Source organism: Podarcis raffonei, chromosome 16, assembly GCF_027172205.1.
Source record: "Podarcis raffonei isolate rPodRaf1 chromosome 16, rPodRaf1.pri, whole genome shotgun sequence".
Taxonomy (NCBI): domain Eukaryota; kingdom Metazoa; phylum Chordata; class Lepidosauria; order Squamata; family Lacertidae; genus Podarcis; species Podarcis raffonei.
In genome coordinates this window covers 4,294,844-4,317,657 of record NC_070617.1, presented here as the reverse complement: position 1 = coordinate 4,317,657, position 22,814 = coordinate 4,294,844, and the positions used below count along the sequence as shown (strand labels likewise).

At 49.0% G+C, this 22,814-nt stretch overlaps 1 protein-coding gene across 1 annotated transcript in view; it reads right to left on the bottom strand.

Annotated features, from left to right (window-relative positions):
* LOC128404266 (putative PIP5K1A and PSMD4-like protein) overlaps positions 1–22,814 on the bottom strand; it is a 57,196-nt gene that overhangs the window by 23,515 nt on the left and 10,867 nt on the right. The window contains exons 3-11 of the mRNA XM_053369760.1: positions 17,614–17,651; positions 15,670–15,756; positions 6,958–7,088; positions 5,287–5,404; positions 4,688–4,840; positions 4,127–4,426; positions 3,358–3,563; positions 2,321–2,404; positions 187–235 (exon numbers count right to left, since the gene is read on the bottom strand). Of these exons, the coding sequence (XP_053225735.1) occupies positions 187–235; positions 2,321–2,404; positions 3,358–3,563; positions 4,127–4,426; positions 4,688–4,840; positions 5,287–5,404; positions 6,958–7,088; positions 15,670–15,756; positions 17,614–17,651 (1,166 nt within the window). The remainder of the gene's footprint in view (positions 1–186; positions 236–2,320; positions 2,405–3,357; positions 3,564–4,126; positions 4,427–4,687; positions 4,841–5,286; positions 5,405–6,957; positions 7,089–15,669; positions 15,757–17,613; positions 17,652–22,814) is intronic.

Genomic DNA, 22,814 nt, shown 5'->3' with positions numbered 1-22,814 from the left:
CCCACCCCCCCAAAGAAATGACAGCCCAAAATGACATACAAAAGCGGGGGGAAGGGAATAGGGTTCTCTCTCTCTCCTTTACACCCCCCTTTCCTCCCTCTTCAGAGGAAAAGCAAACAATTGTCACCACCCAGCACTTCCCAGACAAGACAGAACAACAAGAAGCAGTGGGTTTTGGCTGCTCACCCCATCATGAACAAGGGCTTTCCACGAGTGCTCCAACTTCTTAATGAACCTAGTAAGGAAGATTTTGAAAGGTGGGGGCAAGTTAGCCTCACAGATTTTAAAATCAGTGCATTTTTTGGAGGGAGGGGAGAAGAGGAGACAAAACAACCTTCCATTCTTCCTAACCCCATGTTTTGTCCATCCATCTTGCCTGTAATCCAAGCCTCCCAAATTCAGCTTCCTTCCAGAGGGACGCTCTAGGCCTCGCCAGGAGGATTACCTTGCCTGCTCCTGGATCCCCTGGTTTTGCTATTCCCCCAATTCTTAATAAATAAAATGGCTGATTCTAAACATGTCTGGTTAGCCTTGAATCTCAAACACAATGCAGGCCAATTTCTACTTTTGTGGGTTTTTTCCCTGCAAACACATGCACACACTCCTCACTCTGAAGTTTAACTGGCTGCAACTCACCACCGAGTGGTTTGTTGCCTTGACGCCACAGAAACACTTCGCTAACCGTGCAATACACTGAGCAAATTCCTGGCCAGAGCAAGCCACCGCCTGCTCCCTTTCCTCTCGCCTGACTCCCAGCCCATGTTATCACTTCCTGTACACTTCCCTCGGCACAACAACTCAACCTGATGTGCAGCCTAATTTGCGAGGGCTTGCCCGCTCAGCCTGCTTCGTCAGTCTTAATTACTTCCAGCGAGCAGGAGATTCATCGCTTGCCTGTCGCCATTTCCTAGGCGGCGAAGGCAGCCCTGCACCTCTTTGGGCTCCCCTCTGACGGCTTTAACTGTTATGCTTTGGCCTGCTGAACTGATTGCCTCTGCATCTCTTCACAGCCACAGTAAGTTTTGTATCTAGGGGAATGCAAGGCAGCAGTTTTCCTTGGACTTGAGATAAAATCCCAAAGCAGAAAAGCTCACCCCTTAGGGAAGACCAAGTCCTGTCCCTTTCAGAGGGGTCCTCTAACTTCTAGATGGGAATTGGGAGTCTAGCCACATCTGGAGAGCCAGCGGTTAGCCACATCAGAGGTGGGGAACTATTTGTCAACCCAAGGGCGGTTTTCTTCTGCGTGGCAAGACTTTGGGGGGTGAGGGCACACACGCCAGTGGTGGATGGGGCCAGAGGTCAAAGCAGGAGGGGCAATGGGCCGGCCTTTGTACTTTCCAGCTATGCAGATGCCGAAAACCTTTACACACACACAATGACACCTCTCCCCATCCAGCCAAGCGAGAGGCACAATCACAGTTCTCAAGGGGAAGAGTTCCTTTGGTGGGCGAGTCCTAAGGGCTGGGCAGAGAAGCCCAGAGGGCTGCATTTGGCCTCCAGCATTTGCCATCTGTGCTGGTCAGGGATGATGGGAGTTGTAGTCCAGCAACCTCTGGAGGGCCCTAGGTTGGCAATGGCTGGACGAATAATAATAATAATAATAATAATAATTTATTTGTACCCTGCCCACCTGGCTGGGTTTCCTCAGCCACTCTGGGTGGCTTCCACAAAGACCAAAAATACACTAATATGTCATACATTAAAAACTTCCCTGAACAGGGCTGCCTTAAGATGTCTTCTGAATGTCAGGTAGTTGTTTTTCTCTTTGACATCTGATGGGAGGGTGTTCCACAGGGCGGGCGCCACCACCGAGAAGGCCCTCTGCCTGGTTCCCAGTAACTTGGCCTCTCACAGTGAGGGAACCGCCAGAAGGCCCTCGGAGCTGGACCTCAGCATCCGGGCAGAATGATGGGGGTGGAGACGCTCCTTCAGGTATACTGGGCTGAGGCCGTTTAGGGCTTTAAAGGTCAACACCAACACTTTGAATTGTGCTCGGAAACGTACTGGGAGCCAATGTAGGTCTTTCAAGACCGGTGTTATGTGGTCTCGGCAGCAGCCTCGTCACCAGTCTAGCTGCCACATTCTGGACGATGCGGTAGGAACATAAGAAGAGACCTGCTGGATCAGGCCAATGGCCCATCTAGTCCAGCATTCTGTTCTCACACTGGCTGACCGGATGCCTGTGGGAAACCCACAAGGAGTATTCGAGCGCAACAATCACTTCCTGGGGTTTCCAGCAACTGGTATTCAGAAGCAATGCTGCCTGCAACTGTGGAAGCCAAGCAAAGCCATCACGATACAAAGTTGGGAGACTCCTCACCTGTAAGACTGCAGCACGTCAATGATCCCCACATAGAGAAGCAGCCTCTCCCCCTTGGCGTTCCGGGCCGGGATCCCTCCCATTCTGGGCGAGAGAAAAAGAAAAAAGTCGAGTCTCAGAAGGTGCCCCAGCCCAGCCAAAAGGCATCTTCACCCACTGCTCCCACCCCTGTGGTTCAGCCCCACGCAGAGCCCACTGGCAACGGTTGGGCCTGGCTTGCCACTTGGCCAAATGCCCACACACAAAGCGGGGAAATGACTGGCTCGCAGCATGAGAACAGCCAGCTCAACAGTTTTGGGGAGAGGCATTTGGAAAGCTCTTGAACAAAAGGCTTTGTGAGGTCTGAGGCCGAGATAACCGCTGCTCAGCTGTCACACGGTCTTCCCCAACCCGCTGCTCCCTCCGGTCATTTGAGATGAACGGCTCCCGGAAACCCCCAAAGCAGCTGGAAATGCACTGAGTTGGGCTGGTTTAACGGCTGATCTAAGGAGCCTCCGAGGGGAAGGAGCAGCTCACGGGGTCCAGGGCCTGGACTTCACAAGACAACCCCTAGCATCTGTCTGCCCCCCCCCCCCAGTCATGGCTCCTATACGTTAGAATTATCAGTCCAAGCATCTAAATCTTATGAGGATTGCATGCACCTCTTATGAATTCAGAGCAATTTAGCTTCAGAAACCTGCTTCTGAAACATAACTGATCTGGCATAGTGCAGCTTCCTGGGAGATAACAGATACAGGAGGAAAAGTGAAGACTGTAGCAGGTGAACTTTCCGGGGCCCCCATTTCAAAGGCTAGTGGTTGAGGTGATGCCAAACCCCACAAGCCCCCTGAAATTTAGAGCTCCAACCTGCTCTCTAGGACAGCTACAGCCCACTTTTCCCATCAGCATGAAATGTTGCACAAAGCTAAATACGCAGATGTCCTTCATCTGCATAATTCAGTGCAGGCAACAAAACCAGGATCTTCTCGAAGGGACTCAGATCTTGCTTCTCGCCTGGTTGGCTGGGCACCCCCGTTCCAAAGCGGCCAGAGACTTACTGGTCGTCCGTTTCAATGGTGCCGCCTCGCCGGGCTTCCCCTTGGATGGCCTCCATCGCTGTGGAGTACAGGGCCTTCTGGGGGGCTGGCCGCCGCGTGTCCGCCACGGCCGCCCCATCCGCCACGGCGCGCTCCCGCTGAGCCAGGTCGAGGTTGTGGACTGCCACGAGCAAGCTGTAGTCCATGATTTTGAAGCTCTGCAAAACCTGAAGTATCAAAAGCACACAGGTAACAATGCCACCGGTATGTTCTAAAAACCAGGATCTAACTAGATGGAGGTATGCGGAACTTGTGGCCCACCCCATGGGAGCTAGAATCCAGCTTGATTTAGCAAGCATCAAATTTCCTTCCCCTGAGCTAGCAAAGGGGAGTCTGTGCTATGTTGTTTGTTCCTAGCCATTTTTTTAGTACAGTTTTCGAACATAATCCATTTTGGAAGACCATTCAACTTCTGAAACATTTGAAAACTGAGGATTCAATGGGCGGCCAGCAAAATCCATTGAAAAAATGGGAAAAAAATGCAGCGGAAGCCATTCGACTTCCAAGGCATGTTCAAAAACGGAAGCAATTACTTCCGGGTTTTCGGCGTTCGGGTTCTGAATCGTTCAGCTCCCGAGACACTCAAAAACTGAGGTTCCACAGTACTCTCTTTACATTTGCAAGCTCCACACCTGGCTCAGAGACCCCAGCTGCCGCAACTCAGTGTGAGCAGAAGCTGCCTGGTGACCCCCGAGCCTTGGGTGGAAACAACTTTCCTCTTCCTACATACCAAGCAGTCTCTCTGCAGAGTCTTGCACAAGGCGCTGTACATGTCAGCGTCCAGGAAGAGGCCGTCGGCAATGTCCTGCATGAAATCCAGGTCCTTGTAGGTGGGGAAGACCTTCTCCCGCTCCTTCTGGGAAGCCCGGCGCTTGTAGGTGGAGCCTTTCAGGTCGTACTTCTGGTGCATGCGCACCGAGCGGGGCAGCAGGTTGTTCATCACCACAATTCGGATGTTCTTGCCGCCAGCCTGCACACAGTAGAGGCCGTAGAACTTGGGGAGGAGGGTCCGGGGGTTCTGGTTCAAGTTCTGCAATAGCGGGGTCGGGGAGGGGAAAAAAACCAAAGTTCTCATTGCAAAGTCAAAGGGAAATAAAGATAATAACAAGTTCAGAGCTGGGTAGGTCCAAAAAGTCACCCCTCCCAGAATGAAGAGTAGTTTAAGCATCATTATATTTAATAAAACCTCTCATTCATCGTATGATGCTTTAAAAACAAAAAACCAGGGAGACAACATCAGATTGTTCTGTCGCATCCCAAGTTGACCAGCTCTCCCTCCCGGCTGACTCACCATGTAGTAACCCGGCAGCAGCTTCTGCAAGAACTCTGCCTCTTTGTGCTGAACTGTTTTGATGATGAACTCGTCGTCGCTGGAGACGTAGAAGATGGAGCCGCTGGCCCCGGAGTTGGAGAGCTCAATGAGGGGCTCACTGCAAAGGGAGCACTGCGGGGAGAGGAGGCAACAGAAGAAATGGAGGAGGACATTCTCACAGGCTTCTAAGCCTTGCCTCTCTGGACACAATGCCAGAGTTCGGACAAGGGGCACCCCCAGCCCCACCTGGAGATGCTAGGGGTTAAAACCTGAGAGTTTCTACACGGAAGGCTGAGTTACAGCCCCACAAGAACGAAAGGCAACCGAAAGGCATCCCAGTGGTGCTCTTTCTCCAAGCCAGCCCCCAACACTCAGGGAGTTGCTTGTTCCTGCTCAGTGCCGCTCAAAGTGTAGAGACTGATCTGGATCACCCCACCAGAGGAACCTCTGTTCTGCCCATTTTAAGTACAGCAGTCAGACTGAAATCTACCCACTCCACCCTGTCGCAACTCATCTCTGTCTGGAGAGAAGATGGGGAAGTCTTCTTAAAAAACTATTGGGCACCTGCCTCCACTCACCAGGTAGTCATCCGGCCGGATCCCAAACAGTTCACGGAAATAGCGGAAGGCGACAGGAGCGTAGGTTTTGAAGCGGAAATCGTTGTAGTGATGGGCCGGGGTGAGGTTGCTGCCTTCACTGGAGATTGAGAGGATAGAGGCAAATGAGAACCACGCTCTTTCTGAGTTGCCGTCTCCTGCTAAAAGCGGCTAGTTCTCAAACCTTCTACCTGCACGGCCACTTTCCGTATCAGTGCGTCTGTATCTGTGGCTCTGCTATGAAACTGGTACACAGCGCAGAGGGTTCTGGGAAGGCCGTAAGGAGCATCGCTGGCCCACACTGGCCCGCTGAGCCTTGCCTTCACCCCTGTGTGAGCTAAAGATGTGCCCCCAAGAATGTGCCGCAGGGACACCAGTCTGTCATTCATGTGGAACCGCTAGTAAACTTTCCAGGGAGGCCATCAGGGTTCCTTGCAAGAGTTTTGCTGAAGACTGCTGAGCTCTGGAGAAACGGTGTCCCTTAGCCTCTGTGCGTCACAAAGTAAAAACAGTGGTGACCCCCCAAAAGTGGGGCTCTTCTTCTTCCAGTGGGGTGGGAAACTTGCATCCCCCCAGACACTCCTGGACTCCAATGCCCATCATCTTTGATGATAGGTCACACTGGGCCTGGGAGCCCTTTTCTTTAACTGTTTATAACATTGGGGGTGCAAGTAGCTCTATTCTGTTGTATTTTTGAATCCCCCCTTTTAAAATGGTTTGTTTCTTATATTGTGTTCCAATGGATTTGTTAAAAGGCATTCATTGTAAGCAGCCCAGAAAATGCTATGAAATGGGTTGAGATTCAAATGCTGCAAATAAACTAATGAGAGGTGGAAGCCCAAAACATCTGGATAGCTGCAAGTTCCCTTGGAGGCTCAAGGCCCCTGTGCCTTAATGTTTTGTCCACAGCCTCAAATTCTGAGCTACCTAGTCAGCTGGGGTCTTATACTGGGACAGACCACTGGCCCACTGTGTCTAATGCTGCCTACCCTGACTAGCAGCAACTTTCAGGGAAGGGGCATATTTTATGGAAAGGGCTGTGGCTGAGTGGTAGAGTACCTGCTTCAATCCCCATGGCATCTGCGGGGGGGGGGGGGGTCTCCTTGGGAAACCCTGGAGTGTTGCTGCCAGTCGGTGTAGACTACACTGAGTTAGATGGATCAATGGCCTGACTCAACCAGCTTCCTGTTTAAAACATTCCTTTATCCCAAACCATGAGGACTAGAATCTTAGAGGAAGTGTCAGTGGTAAGATCACTGGTGGCTCCCCAAGTTCAGTCCCCGGCATCTCCAGGTACGGCTGGGGATGTCACCTGCCAGCTACTCAGGAGAGCTGCTACCAGTCAGTGTGGACAATACTAAGCTAGTCCGGCCAGTGGTCTGACTCGGTATTAGGTGGCATCCTCTGTTTCCTGGGTCTCGAGCCAAGCAACATGTGTCCTGGAACCTGCTCCCTGAGATGGAAATGCCAGAGGTTGAAGCTGGGAGTTTCTGTGTGACAACCACACTCTCTCCCAGGGCTCACAGCTTGGTGCCTGTTTTATTTCTATTGGTTTTGCCATTTTAAAAAAGTGTCGCTGGACTCCCTTCTGCCATGCCCTGCTTGCTGCCTGCACTCAAGAGGGGGACCACTGGAAAATGTAAAAACACTTACCCCGGGAAGAAGATGCTCTCCACTACGTAGAAGTCTTGCATGAGGACATCTCGCTCTGGCTTGGTGCTCAGACTCCCCACCGTGTGGGTGATCCCAAGCTGGATGGCACCTTTGAGGGCCGACGAAGTTGTCTGGAGGGGGAAACAGAGAACTGGCCTTAGTCTCTCTTTTGTGGGATTCCGCAAGACACTTCCAAGCACGTTCCTTTGGGCGTCAGCATTCCACCACGCTTTCGGAAACTCCAAATTTTACCCTAACCCTGATGATTAAAGCATTAAATTTTTTAAGGTTGTGAACGCCTCTGTAGGAGAATGGGAAAGTGAGAATTGTGGACGATAAGGCTGTTGATAGTTAAACTGTGGAGGAAAAGAAGGTACAGTGGTACCTCTGGTTACGTACTTAATTCGTTCCGGAGGTCCGTTCTTAACCTGAAACTGTTCTTAACCTGAGACACCACTTTAGCTAATGGGGCCTCCCACTGCTGCCATGCCACCGCCGCACGATTTCTGTTCTCATCCTGAAGCAAAGTTCTTAACCCGAGGTAATATTTCTGGGTTAGCGGAGTCTGTAACCTGAAGCGTCTGTAACCCGAGGTATCACTGTACAGTGGTACCTCGGTTTAAGAACAGTCCTGTTTACAAACGAATCAGTTTACGAACTCTGCAAAACCGGAAGTAGTATCCCGATTTGAGAACTTTACCTCGGTCCAAGAATGGAATCCGAACGGCGGAAGGGCACCGGTGGCGACAGGCCTCATTAGGGAAAGCGCACCTTGTTTTAAGAACGGTTTCGGTTTATGAATGGACTTCCAGAATGGATTAAGTTTGTAAACCGAGGTACCACTGTACCTTTTATCGTATATGGTGGTCATGTAAGGCGATAAAGGCTTTCCAGGAAATTATATACAATGAACTGAAAATACATGTTTAAAATAACTTTTCTAAAAAACCTAGAAGCCTTTCTATTAGGAATTATAGGTACCGATATTCTAAAGGAACAGAAAAGACTCTTTATGTATGTGACAACAGCAGCACAGATGCCACTAGCCCAGAGATGGAAAGAAGAAAGAGTCCCTACCAGAGAGGAATGGCAAGCCAAGCTGTTAAGACTACGCAGAAATGGCAAAACTGACTGGAAAATCTCAGGGACCAAGAGGACAAAAACTTCAAGAAAGAATGGGAAAAGTTTATAATTTATTTAGGAGACCACTGAATGCAGATGAAAACATTAGCCGGATTTTAATCTTACTTGTAATGTAACAAATACTATGGACAATATGGATAGATATAAAATACAGATTATGAAATAGTATGCAGTTGAAAATGTTGACAACAGGACCCACGGAGGGGATGGGGAGGAAGTCTCGAGATTCAGAGAACTCTCTTTAAATGGAAATGTATTTGGTATTGTTATAAATTTGTATTTGTAAAATCAAATAAAAACCATTAAAAAAAACGATAGTTCAACTGTGGAAGTTGCTCACACAGGAAGCAGGGATGGCCACCAACTTGGATGGTTTTAAAAGAAGAATGGACAAATTTAGGGAGGACATGACTTATCAATGGCTACTAGCCAGGATAGCTCTGCTTGGCCTCCATGGTCAGAGGCACTAATGCTTCTGAATATCCACTGCTGGAAACTGCAGAAGAGAGAGGTGCTCTTGGGCTCAGGTCTTGCTTGAAGGTTTCCTGATTGGCCACTGTGAGAACAGGATGCTGGACTAGACGGGCCACTGGCCTGATTCAGGAAACCTTTCATTAAGTTCTTCCTTGGAACGTCCAGTCCATATTCCTATGAGAACTTCACACAACACTGCTGAACTAGAGTGGACCACAAGATGTTGCTGTGCCAGCTACAGTCCAAAACATCTGGGGGGGCCTCAGTTTGGGAAAGGCTGCGCTGGAGGTATCCTACCCTTACCAAGTATTGTGAAGGTGCACTTAGTGAATTATCACAAGCTGTGCTGCTTACATTTCAGTGCCAAGTGACCCACCATTTAGCCATCTCCCCTTCCCCATCTACGCTGAAGTTTAAGCTACCTACCTGTCTTGTACTCTCTACAAAGACCTGAGGAACGAGATCATCACCCCACTTGTACTAACCATCCCAGGGCGCTCAACCACTGCCACGATGGCCTTTCTTCTATCAGATCAAAATGAGCAGATAACAGCAAAGGTTGCTAGGCTCATAGCAGGGGCAATCAGAATAAGGGCCACTAACTGACAGCTGATTCAGGACTTTAAATTGTGCTCTTATATCAAATTTCCTTTTCTGCATATGTAATGCTTTACTGTTGCTATGGCCATTGGCTAATGCGAATAAAGTTTTATCTATCTATCTACCTACCAACTGAAGAAAACACCTATGTCTGATGAGGTACAAACATAAAAGCCTGCTGGATCAGGCCAATGGCCCATCTAGTCCAGCATCCTGTTCTCTCAGTGGTCAACCAGACCAGATGCCTGTGGGAAACCCATGAGGAGCATTTGAGCACAAGAGCCCTCTCCCCTGCTGTGTTTTCCAGCAACTGGTATTCAGAAGCACTGCTGCCTCCAGCTGTGAAGGCAGACCATAGCCATCCCAGCTAAAAAGGTAAAGGTAAAGGGACCCCTGGCCATTAGGTCCAGTCGTGGCCGACTCTGGGGCTGCGGCGCTCATCTCGCTTTACTGGCCAAGGGAGCTGGCGTACAGCTTCTGGGTCATGTGGCCAGCATGACTGAGCCGCTTCTGGCGAACCAGAGCAGCGCACGGAAACACCGTTTACCTTCCCGCCGGAGCGGTACCTATTTATCTACTTGCACTTTGACGTGCTTTTGAACTGCTAGGTTGGCAGGAGAAGGGACCGAGCAACGGGAGCTCACCCCGTCGCGGGGATTCTAACCGCCGACCTTCTGATCAGCAAGTCCTAGGCTCTGTGGTTTAACCCACAGCGCCACCCGCGTCCAGCAGCCCTCAATAGCCCTCTCCTCCTCCATGAATTTGTCTAATCCTCTTTTAAAGCATCTGCTGTAAGCAATCACTTCCTCCTGTGGGAGTGAATTTCATAGTTCAACTACAGCCTGCAGAAGCTTCTGCTGCGATAAATCCATCAGCCTTTCGAGAAAGGTTCCACAAGACTTTCTGTTGCATTTTTAAATAGGCAGTTTAGTCTGCAAAATAAGGAAAGAAACCCAGCTGGTGCAGAACATGGCAACGGGCTTTTGCTCGGCGGAGCTTCTTAGAATGCATGCAGAACACTGGTGCTGAAAAGAACTGCGCTGGCTGCCAGTTAGCTACTAAGCCAAGTTCAAGGTGCTCATTCTGGTATTTTAATTGAGATTTTATGGCTGCGTTTTGGCTTTCCTTAAAAGAAAAAGCAATATACACACCCTTTTGATATAAAATAAAATAAATCTGCCTTGGGAACTCTGCTGGAACCTCATGACGCAAACCGTCCCCGGCCCGGCCCCCAACAAAAAACATAAAAGCTGCTGCATTTAAGACAAAATCCAGGTAAATATATATCTGCTACTGCCAGGCCCAGATCAGATCACCACTTATCTTCCAAATGGCTCCAGGCGTCTCCGTCTGCAAGAAGCGCTTACGTACTATACTTTTATCTGGCTTTTTGGACAATTATCGCCTCCAACTGTGGCTCGCAAATATTTAACAAGAGAAGGAGAGGGCGGTGGTGTCCTGGCATTAGGCTTACACACATAAAAACAAACCAACAAGGAGGAAAGATGAAAAGGGGGCAGCGAGTGGAAGAAAAGGCCCTTGAGAAGGTAATCGACAGCTCTTGGCCAGGGCTACCAATTTGCTGGGAAAGATACAGGTAGCTGTGCTGGTCTATTAGAGGAAACGCCAAAATCACAATAAGGTGACACCTCTTTATTTGGACAAGCTAACAATTGTGAGCAAGCTTTCGAGCTGTCAAAATTCTTCTTCAGGCAGAATGTTAAGCAAAAGGCAGGAGACGGGATAGAAAGAAAATGCTGTATAGTCCCAAAGCCTGTCGTTGATGAGAGATTTAAGATGAAACATAGGAGATATTAAGCAGACTTCGGATTATTATTCCTTGGGGTGAAGTTTGTCTGAATCAAGGCTCATAGCTAAACTCGCCCCTCAGTGACTATGGGCTGTAACCAAGAACAACCCTTAAGTCAGTGTGTTGCTTAACTGCAGCTCCCATCAGTCCCAGCGAGTAGGGTCAGTGGTGAGGGATCATGAAGGGAGTTGTAGTTCAGCAACATGGGGGGGGGGCAAAGGTTATTCCCCACGCCTGACTTAAGTTAGAGGCATGCAGAACGTTGATGGGGACAGGAGAGGCAAATGGTGGAACACCACAAATCAACAGCCAGTTTTGAATGCTGTGAAACAGAGGAATTCACAAAAGGGAGAAACAAGATAAATCTGGGTATGTTGCAGGACCGAGGAGAAAACTGAAGCACCAACTCTATTCAAAACACATGGTTGTCTGGGGGAATGGGTGCGCCCAGGCAAGCCTGCTGCCCAATATTATTCATTGTTTTCTATCGGGCCTGTCTGAGAATGTGATGGAAGGATGCACCCCGACAACGGCCTCACTGGATTCAAGTTCCGTCTCGTTCAGCAATTTCTAACACCAGCTAGGCTGTGCGCCTCTGGGAAACGCACAAGCCAGCCGCAAAGGAGAAAAATCACCTCCCTTTTGCCCTTAGCATCCAGCCTTGGTAGACTTCCTTTGTACACGGAGGTTCCACTTAGCTATTGGGGGTGTTGGCAAGAGTTTGCTATCCTTCACGAGTGCGTAAGAACCCAAGAAGGGCCCTGCAGCTGAATCGGGCCAAGGGGAGCCCAACAGCCGGTTCTTGAAGTGGCCAACCAGATGCCCCGATGGAAAGTCAGTAAGCTGTTCCCGAGCGCAACAGCAACTCTCTCCTCTTGTGGTTCCCAGCAACAGGCATTCAGAGGCATATTGCTGCCTCTGAGCAGAAGCAGAACATAGCCACGGCAGCTAGTAGCCACTGAGAACCTTCTAAACGCCTTCTGAAGCTACCCAACTTGGCAGCCATGCACGTGGGAGTGAATTCCCCTGTTTCGCTATGCCTTGCTTAGCCTACTGGATCAGGCTGAAGGCTTGTCTAGCTCAGCCTCCTGATCTCACAGGGGCCAAGCAGATGCCCCAAAAGCAGCAAAAAAACTTGAGTTCCCCCCACTTGCAATTCCCAGCAGCTGCCATTTCGAGGCCTCCTGACAGTGGAGGCAGAACACAGTATCCAATTGTGCCTGCAGACAGGCATTTTTGGACTCTGCAGCAGCTGAAGGAAGGCTGAAAAACCAAAACTGAATCTCGACAAGACAGAGGAACTGTGGGTGGTTCCTGGATCTGGGAAAATAGGCTCATCCTGCTCTGGCGGGGGTTTCACTTCCCCAGACAGAGCAGGTATGCAGAGCGTGGGGGCCACCAGGGCAGCTCAATTTGCCCCTCAAGCAAAGTACTGGCCCATGATATCATCAGGCAGCGCCACTACAAGACAACACTCAAGGAAAAAGTGATGCTGGTTTAGGTGGGGTTGGAAGGAGGCAAAACTTCTTGCCTTGGCTGGAAACCTTTTCAAACTCCTACTTTACCCAGGTTAGACATTTGTCACCTTAAAAGAAAATGAAAACGAGGGGGAAGTTTTCCAGGCTGGGTGCTTAGGGGAGATTCCTGCTCGCCACAGGAGACCAGGAAAGTGGGCCTATTGGCAAGGCTGGTGCCAAACGGTTCTTGAGAGTGTGAGTTTCCTTGCAGGGCTCCTAGCAACAGTATAAGCTGCTCGTGGGGAAATCCCCTGCTCCTTGTTCCTTTCCGCCTTCCCATCTCAATGCAAACTCCCTAAGAGCCAAGATCAGATTTCGAAGATCCCAGCCAAATTGGTGCTGGGGTTTTTCCGCCTGTCCCAACCCCAGGATGAAAGGAAACCCCGTGACCTGCCTTCGACAGCCATCATTCGTCTCCAATGTCAGACAAAAAAGCTTCAGCTTCACTCTTTAATCTGCTGAGATAAAGATCCAAAGTGGAGGCAGCTCCACCTTGGAGACTCATCAGCACAGGGATAATTGTCAGGTTAGGACTGCTTACCAGTCCTGTTCCTTGCGGGAGGATTTTTTGGGGGGGAGGCGGGCACGGGGGGAGAGGAGAAAAGATAACAAGAAGCTCAGCAGCCTTTGCTACTGAACCACGCCAGAGTAGAACCTAGCACTGTGCGCTGCAGAAACCCAAGTCTAGAGAACCTGAAGGCTTTTTAAAACCACCACCACCCAGTTTCTAACTCTTAGGGAGACAGGCTCAACAGTGGGACCCTCAGACGCCAGAGAGGGAACTGCTTGCGTTTCTTATGGATCAGAGGAAGGGTGTCAAGCTGAGATTGTGCAGAGTCCGAAGTCTTCCCCCAGCTAGTTCAAAAGTGTGTGGAACTGCCTTTAGAAGTACCTGTGCGACGCTACCTTCAGACCCCTCCTCAAAGCTCACCCTTTCTGCAAAGCCTCTGCCACAATCTCTTAACCCCCACAATCCACTTTAGCCAAGTGCAAGCACATGCAGTTGGAATAATGGCATACCACTGGATTATAGACTGTTTATTTGTACAGTGTGGAAAAAGTTCCATGCACGTAGATGGTGATATATAAGTAAAAATAAAGAGGTTAAATAGGAAAGTAAGAAGCTGCCTTATGCTGAGTAGGGCCCTTGGCCCATTTAGTTCAGTACTGTCTCCACTGATAGGAAGCAGCTCTCCAGGGTTGCAGGAAAGGAGTCTTCCCCAGCCCTGCCTGCAAATACCACTGGGGACTGAACCTGGGACCTTCTGCAGATGCTCCAGCTAAAAATAAGATCCTAGTCCTCATGGTTCTGAACAAAGGACTACGGTAGTTTTAGTAGAAAATTGCCTTATATCAAGTCCCTTGTCCATCTAGCTCAGTAATGTCAGCACTGACTAGCAGCAACTCTTCGTGGTTTCAGGCCGGGTGTCTTTCCCAGCCCTGCCTGGAGATGCTAACCTAGGCCCTTCTGCATGCAAAGCAGATGCTCCACCCACTGAGCTACAGCCCTTTCCACAGCCACGGACTCCCTCAGCTAAAACCCTACTCTCTCCACTTCAGCCTCTCTAAATCTGAAACACAGGGAAAGCAAACTGGACCCACTCTACAGGGTTGTCGTCAAGGATCCCTGAGCCAATATATGTAAAGGCTTGGACGTGGGTAGCCAGCATGGGGCCCTCCAAATGTGGTTGGGACTCCCAGCTACCCTGAGCCCCAGCCAGCATGACCAGGGACGATGGCAGTTGCGGTCTGAAACCACAGCATCCAGACAGCACCACGCTAGGTACCTTTGGGCTAAGAAACAGAACTAGCAGTGACATGTGAGGTGCTGGAAGACTCTGAGCATAAAACTGCCCTGTACTTTGCAAAGCAGAACCGAGCAAGCACTTTGCAAAGCAGAACCGAGCAACAAGCACAGCCTGTGTCACAGAACTCTGATCGCCCATGCCTGTCCAATAAACAGACTGATACTAGGAGGCTGAGCTAGGGAGATGGGTCATATGTGGCAGGACGGAAGGGGGGAAAATCCACACCAAAGGCCGTCCGCTCTTGGTTACAAGTTTCAGTGCCTACCTTGATTTATGAACAGACATGTGGGGTTGCAATATTTGCGTGCCACTAGAGAGCTAGAAGAGCAAACGCCACACAAGAAGAAGCCAACCCCCACCGCCTTGGGGGAAGGAGGGTGCCGGTAAACGCGCAAAACAACAGATCAAAAGGAAACAGGAAGTGGATCTCTCTCTCTCAAGCACAGCTGCCCTGGTGAGATTCCAGAGCGCACAAATGAAAAAAGGAACATAAATATTTGCAGCCTGATCTTCAGTGCCAGAAGTCAAGAGCCTCCGAGTAAATGTCAGGAGGAAGTATTCTGAAATTATGAGGGAATCAAGAACGGCCTCTCCAGCTCATCCATGTTGGGAGCACTAGCGATGACTCTTCCCAAATGCCAGGAGTATCTCCTCTCTACTACAATTCGCGAGTTCCTCCCTTCCCTGTCGCCACAGTCTTTTGCACGTTTTGAATTCCAGAAGAGATCGGCAATCCCCACCCAGAAGGCCGCAACTTACAGAAAAAGACAGGCGTCGGAACGGACTGATCGTGTCAACCTCCATTTCATCCAGGTGCAGGGAATTGGCTCTGGGTCAGAGCGAGCTGGAGCATAGCTGTTCAACGTCAAACTACGTTGGGTCCCGAAGAGTCCCGCATTCAGCCCGCATGCCGGCAAGAGAGATACGCGTCCACCATAGTTTGGTTCAAAAAGGAGCAAAAAATCCCAGGCTGGCTGGCCAGTGCTGTCTCCCGACAGCAAGGGGGAATTGAGAAACTCCTGAAATGGGGGCTGGGGGCTGGGAGGGAAAGTCAGGGACCTTCTTTCCAAAGGCTTAAGAGAAATCTCTGTGCTGGGACAGTGATGTTGCAGTGGGACGGTTCGGCCTTTGAGCCCCTGGGATCTCCCGACATGTGACCATCAAGCGCTGCTTGCAAAGTTTTGACGTTTACCTGGATCGCTCCAGCCTTTTATGCTCAGCCGGGTGACTCAGGTGCTGGAGGCTGCTGGGCGGAATCTGCTGAGGGAGGAGGGGCGGAGGGGGAGGGAGGGACACGCACACAGAAACACACACTCCAGGGAAGAGAGAGGGAGACAGAGAGGTGGCAAAGAGCACTTACCTTCTTGTACGTGGTTTCGCCGGTGGAGTCCACACCCCTGTGGCCTTTCTTGATTGTCTGTGAGGAGTGCCCAGAGGCACCCGGCAACTGGAATCGGAAGCAAAAAAGAAAAGGGGGGAGGTGAAATACAGGCTTCAGTGAGATTTTAAGTATCATCCTGTATGTTTCTAGACTTACTATCCCTGGCTGAAAACAGATGATAAAACTTCAGGGGGCTTGATTTGGCCCTTAGGTTTGCTAGTTGCCGACCCATGGCATAAGCAGAGGGAAAGAGAAAAGGGAGTTGGGCACATTTGGGATAGCTCAGTTGGAGCAGCATGAGACTCTTAATCTCAGGCTTGTGGGTAGGAGTCCCACAAGAGAGTCCTGTATTGCAAGGGGTTGGGCTAGATGATCCTTGTGGTCCCTTCCAACTCTACAATTCCATGATTTGTGGAGGGGGCTGTTCTAGCATCTGTTCTAGAGGCATCCATACACTTTATAAAGTGATGGGGCTTTATAAAAGAAAGAGGGGACAGATCCCTGCCCCAGCTGGCTTACAACCCAGACACTGATTGTACCCTACAGATCCTTTATTGGCAGGAGTCCTTTTTCCTCTTCCAATTTATTAATGGTGGTACAGCCACTGGGGACTGCCTGGCTGGCACTGACCCGTGACTGGGCTTCTCAGCAGTGATTCTCCGTTTTCGAATGCCCTCCCTGATGAATTGTGCCTTTCTCCCTCATTACTGACTTTTAGGAGGAATTGGAAATCATTCATGTTAATGTTTTTAACATTCGATGCTTGAAAAGATATTGCTGCTGACAACCCTGAGATCACTATTTTTATAACTTTTTTTTTAAAAAACTTTTATGACATTTTAAAATATATTATCGATGTGTTCACCACTCTCGGCTACTTCGGGAGGGAGTGCAGGATATAAACTGTAATAACAACAGCAACAACAGATACAGAAGAGAAAAGGGAGGAAAATTAAGGTGGGGTAAACAAGAGAGGAATGTGCTTTTTTTTCAGAACAGGAGCAGGTAGAATCTAAAAATTCCACATGGGGGAGGGATAAATGGAGTGAGATAGCAAAAACACAATTATACCTATTTAGTACTTGAGTTGCAGGAAGACATGGAGACTAGGAACTGTGCAAGAATTTCAAGAAAATGTGAGGTTTAAGGGGGGAGGGAATACACAGCAGCACCCAAATGTTCTGGGAGGCATTTCTAGGGGTAATGGGGCAGCATGATGAATAAACTGAGGGAGCAGGGGGCCTTCGGACAGCTGTGGGGGGTGGAGCTGAAACTGTGGAGGTCACAGGCAGGGATGTGTTTAGCTGCAAGAGCAAGGAGGCACAGAGGGGAGAGGAGACAAGTCTGATGTGAAAGGTGTGCGCTCAGCAACTGATGTTTTCCTGCTCTGGAGAGCTGTTATAAAGCAGGAGGGAGCCCCAACCTGTCAGGAAGAGAGCACGGATGGGTTGCATGCACGCACACGAAAGCTCATACCAATAAAAAACTTAGCTGGTCTCTAAGGTGCTACTGGAAGGAATTTTTTTATTTTGTTTCGACTACGGCGGACCAACACGGCTACCCACCTGTAACTCAGACAACTGTGTCTTTCCCCAGGAAAATGCACGCAAATATATCCCTAAGAGCAAAGACTGGGCTCCCACTCTGTATTTATATGGTGATACATGAATACATCAAACCAAGTCAATATTCGGAATCCTTGGCCTAAAATGCCTGCTTATTTGGGGGCAAGATGTTCTGTGCCCCAAACACTCCTCTCCTGCACACAGGCACCCATATAGAAAACTGGTGTTGACCGACTGACGGTTAGCAAAGTGATTCTAAGAACGCGGAGCTTTCAGAACCCACACCTGCAATCCTTTGAATGCAGTTGTTTTGCTTCTTGCGTTGTCCTCCCCCCACACACACACAATCGCAACTTACCTCAAGCGTTTTTTTAAGTGTTGCTGTCCCGGGTGTCCCTGGAAGAAAGAAAAGGAAGACGTGAGGAGCTCTGCTATGAAACAATCCTCCTAGCTGCTCAAGGAAAACCCTGCCCAGCCATAAACCTTGCCAGGTGGAGAACCCTGCAACTGGATCAGGCCATGGGGGGGGAGGGGGAGAGGGCATCTAGCCCAGCACCCTGTTCTGCTCTGTGAGAAGCCCACAAGCAGGATCAAAGCTCAGCAGCACCTCTCCCTGATGGCCATTTCCAGAAACTGGAGCTCAGGGCCACCCTGCTGAGGACCCCAGAGACAGCATACAGCTATCACAGCTAGTAGCCATTGATGGCCTAACGCACCACAAATCTGTCAGCTAGCTTACTTATCCTGTGTATATCTCAACTTTTTCTCCATGCATCTTTGGCGGTTTACCTGCTTCTCCCCCTCCTCACTCGTCTCCACAACAACCCTGTGAGGTAGATTAGACCCGAGAAGGAGTGAGCTGGGGATTCAATCCCTGGTGTCCCTGGTCCTAGTCCGACACTAACAATTACACCACACTGGCTCCCTCAGTTATTTCCCTCTTCCATCACAGGGATATTGCAACAACGGGATCTTTGGGGGGGGGTGAGAAAGAAAATGGCACCCTGAGCTCCATGGAGAGCAGGCAGGGTAGGAATGAAATATGGAAATAGAAATGTCCAGGGAGAACAGCACTGTTAACTATAAACGTACAGAATTGTAGCGTTGGAAGGGACCCCAAGGGCCATCTAGTCCAACTCCCTGCAATGCAGGAATAACAGCTAAAGAATATATTTAGCCAATACGTAGTTATGAGGTCAACAACTGCTTATCACAATGTCACCCCAGTCTAACTCTGTTGCCCGAAGCACCAAGGAGCATCAATACCGGACTCAGGCTCAACCGGATTCTTCAAATTCCTCAAATCTTGTGTAAACTGAGGGACACTCACAACAGAGATATGACTCAGCCAGATGCCAACAGCTTAAGTGCTTTTCCACACACAACCCAGCTCACTGCGAATCCATCTGGCCCAGGCTCGGAAAGCTCAGTGATAGAAACTCAGATATATAAGCTAATCACCTAATGGCACCTTAAACATAGGTTGCGGTCGCCACAATGGACTGTCTAGGCACCATTCCCATCCGGGAAATAATAATAATAAATTATTTTATTTTTATTACTATTATGATGGTGATTTCTATATTAATTTATATTTTAAAGAACAAATCTCAAAGTGCTTTACATATAAACCATCCCAGACCCTGCGCTACTCACCCGAGGCCCTTCTTCGTGTGCCTCCTCGTGAGGACTGGAGAGTGGCAAAACAAGAACGGGCCCTTTTTTGTAGTGGCTCCCTGTCTGTGGAATACTCTCCCCAGGGAGGTTTGCCTAGCACCTTCATTATTTATTTTTAGGCGCCAGGCAAAAACGTCCCTCTCCAACCAGGGGCTTGGGGTGATTCATATTCTACAGCCTTTTAAATGTGACTGTGGGAAGGGGGTGGGATTATGGTTTTGTTCTTTTGGTTTAATTATCTACTTGTGTTTTATCTTGTATTTTATTCTGTGAACTGCCCCGAGATCTTTTGAGGAAGGGCGGTATATAAATTTAATAAACAAACAACACACGAAAACATCAAACAAAACAATTCAGAATAAAACAAATTCAAGCTTCAAGGAAATATTTCAGATCTTTCTCGGCTGACCAACAGAGAGGGAGGGTGCTGGGAGCTGTACTACAACAAAATCTGGAGGACAGCTGGTTAGCCACCCACCCCTTCTTTAGGGAATGGGTGAGGTGAGGAGGAGAGCGCAGTCTGCTTCATAAGGGCTTTGCAGTTATGGAGCACACGTCCTTGGGCACAGAAAGATGTATGACACTATCCAGAAGAGAATGCAGCATTCCAGAGTCTCTGCTTCTTTCAACATGAAAACAACATTGATGGTAGCCCTACCAGAGGACAGGTATCCTGGCTGCCAGTTAGCCACCCCTGGCCTAAGGTAGTCCTGGGTGGAACATACCAGCGGCGGCGGCAGCAGTGCAGGGTGGGTGGGATGGAGAGCAGGTACCATCAAATATTAAACAGGCAGATCAGCCCGAAATTAAGCAAACACAACACTGGAGCTGATGTTGTATTTTTACCTGACTTGATATTGTATTTATTATATTCTCCAATTTGCATCGTAGGTTCTTTGATGACTAAAATGATCATTTGTTGCCCACAGGAGTAGGTTAATAGCTTTCTAACACATGCTAATGAATAATACAAAATACCAGGGTACCCAACGCTGTAAGATGTTGACTACCCTAGGAGTAGACCCCCTTTCTTCCTCAAGATGGATTTTGGGGGTAGGAAAGTGAAGAAAGGGCTTTCTCAAGGGTCAGACTCAAAATTATAGTTTCTGCCCACCTTTCCCAGTGTTTTCACAATACACATGTGGAATGAGGCAGCTGTGTAGCGTGCACCGAAATCCCACATGAATGCAGAAAGCCTGTGGCATATAAACACAGAATTCAGCTTCCTAAGAATCTGTTGGGTTTTTTAAAGCACGTTCCTAGACCTCATCGTTACAAAGATGTGCTTCAGCACATGCAGGAACACTGCCCGGCTGAAAATCAGCAATATGGGTGGCTGAGTAGGCTTTCTATAGCCCGTGTTTAGAATTTTTTTTTCTTTTTCAATGATGCAATGTAGGAGATAAATATATGTATATCTCTCATGTGCAACCTTAGTTTGCATAAATTATACAGGTCACAGAACATAGCTTTTCTCTGTGCAGACAGCCAATGGGTTTTAGGGTGGAAAACACGCTGCGCTTCGCACACACCTGCTTCACAGCTCCTAACTCAACGTGACTTCGCCAGGCCTTGCCCTGCATTCTCACAGCCACCACCCATAAGACCTGCATAACTTTTACCCTACCACTCAGTAGCCGCCAATTATACTGGCCAGGCCCGCCCACCCTGGTCACGGGCAGCCAATGAACGCAGCTGCTTTCAGCTTGCTGCCAGCACTCTCTCCTTGGAAGGCGGCCTGAGACAGGTTCCGGTATATGCGCTCAGAGGTTCAATCACACTCTTGAACACTCTTCCCTCCCCGCACATCCTGTGCTCCCAAGAAAAAGGGTGAATCATCAGCCTGCTGGGTTCCAAGCATGCTCCGTCATGCAGAGACGCGTGTCGAGATTTCGGCAAGCGGGAGGCTGGCATGAACGGCAAGGAGGCAATCTGCCGAGGGTTTAGGAGAAGGGCGCTCCTAAGAGTCCAGCTTGCTCCCTGCTGCCTGGAAGCAGCCCGGCAGCTTGAATGAGCCAAGGATGCTGAGGGGGAACTTCCCCAGGTGACCTCTCAGAGCTCGCCGTTCATCCCTGAGAATCAAACTCCAAATAGCTGCCTGCTTCTGGAATACGCACAGTTGTTTCGGCTCTAGGAGACATGGAGAGCATAAGGAAGAAGAAGAAGAAGAAGAAGAAGAAGAAGAAGAAGAAGAAGAAGAAGGAGTAGTAGTAGTAGTAGTAGTAGTAGTAGTAGTAGTTTGGATTTGATATCCCGCCTTTCACTCCCTTTAAGGAGTCTCAAAGCGGCTAACATTCTCCTTTCCCTTCCTCCCCCACAACAAACACTCTGTGAGGTGAGTGGGGCTGAGAGACTTCAGAGAAGTGTGACTGGCCCAAGGTCACCCAGCAGCTGCAGGTGGAGGAGCGGAGATGCGAACCCGGTTCCCCAGATTACGAGACTACCGCTCTTAACCACTACATCACACTGGCTCTGCTGGATGAGACTGAAGGCCCATCTAGTCCTGTATCCCATGTCCGAACATGGCCAATCATAAGCCTTCAAAAAAGACCTCAGGAAGGGCACAGAGGGCAAAAAAAAACCACCTTTCACCTCCCCCAGGCTCCTGGTCTTTCAGTGGCCTGTGAACATAGGCGGGCTAGTGGGAGTCATAGTCTGAAACTGCTGGATGACATTAGTTTAGGGTGTACAGAGAGTTGAAAAAAAATATTAGGGAACTTTCAAGCAAAAAATAAAAAGGCACCCCCTAGTGGACAAGGGAAATGGCAACAGCATTTTTTACAAAGCCTTAGACTCACAGAAACATAAGAGTAGGAAGGATTAAAATTTATTTACATGACAAATTATTAGTCATGTTGTCAACTTGGACTACTTCATTCTCATACAGTGCAGTAATATCCTCTTTGCTTAACAAGAATCATACAATAAACGGGTCCAGTAAAGAAGGATTTATGAGGAGAGAGTGATTATTCGTGAAGGAGGCATCCTAAGAAAAAGACTTGTTTCCAAAAAACCCAGCTACTCTGCGGGAGGCTACTCAGTTCATTTCAGGAGAACTTAAACCATGGAAAATAACAATGAGAGGCCCAGGAATGTATACAAAAGGCAGTGGGGTGAAAAAGCCTTTTTTTAAAAAACAATTATTCACAAAGCAGAATGGAAAGGCAGTCCAATCAACCAACCCTTTTTCCTATGGCACCCTTGCCGTAACTAAGGATTGTTGAGGTTTGGAGAAGGGCCTCTATGGAGCCTTCTGCCCAAGGTTTGAAAAATGTCATTTTTACTGGGGATTGGGGGGGGGGGACAGACTTCCCTTTTCCATCAGGCATTTAAGCTGATCTAGGTACTGTGGCTGTGGTTTTTTTAAATTAATGTCCGGTTTCACGATCCCCACCCCGGTCCAAACTTGTTGACCGTTTTGGTGCATTTGGAAGAGTGGCATACAAATGTTTAATGATAAATATAAAGGCAGTCATCTCACTAGACGTGCTTAACAGCTCAGGGAACCTGTCCTGCTGGCCCTCCACATGGAAGAAGACAGAAGTGGAAGGCAGGTTCCCCCCCTTTCGAACCCAGAGCTCAGCCTTCCCTTCCCATTCACGTCTTCCCCAAAAAGGAAATATCTTGTGCTTCTGGCCTCACCCACCATATGTAGGCAAGGCCTGGAGCACACAAATATTAACTGAAATAGTTTAAGTAGAATTTAACCTACTATGAAGGTTACCAAACATTCAAAGGAGAGAAATAATAATCATGGGGGACTTCAACTTCCTCGATATCTGTTGGGACTCAAACTCTGCCAGAGTGCAAGGTCTGACAAATTCCTCCAATTTCATTTCCCAGAAAGTGGAAGAACCAACAAGGGGACCATCTATCTTGGAC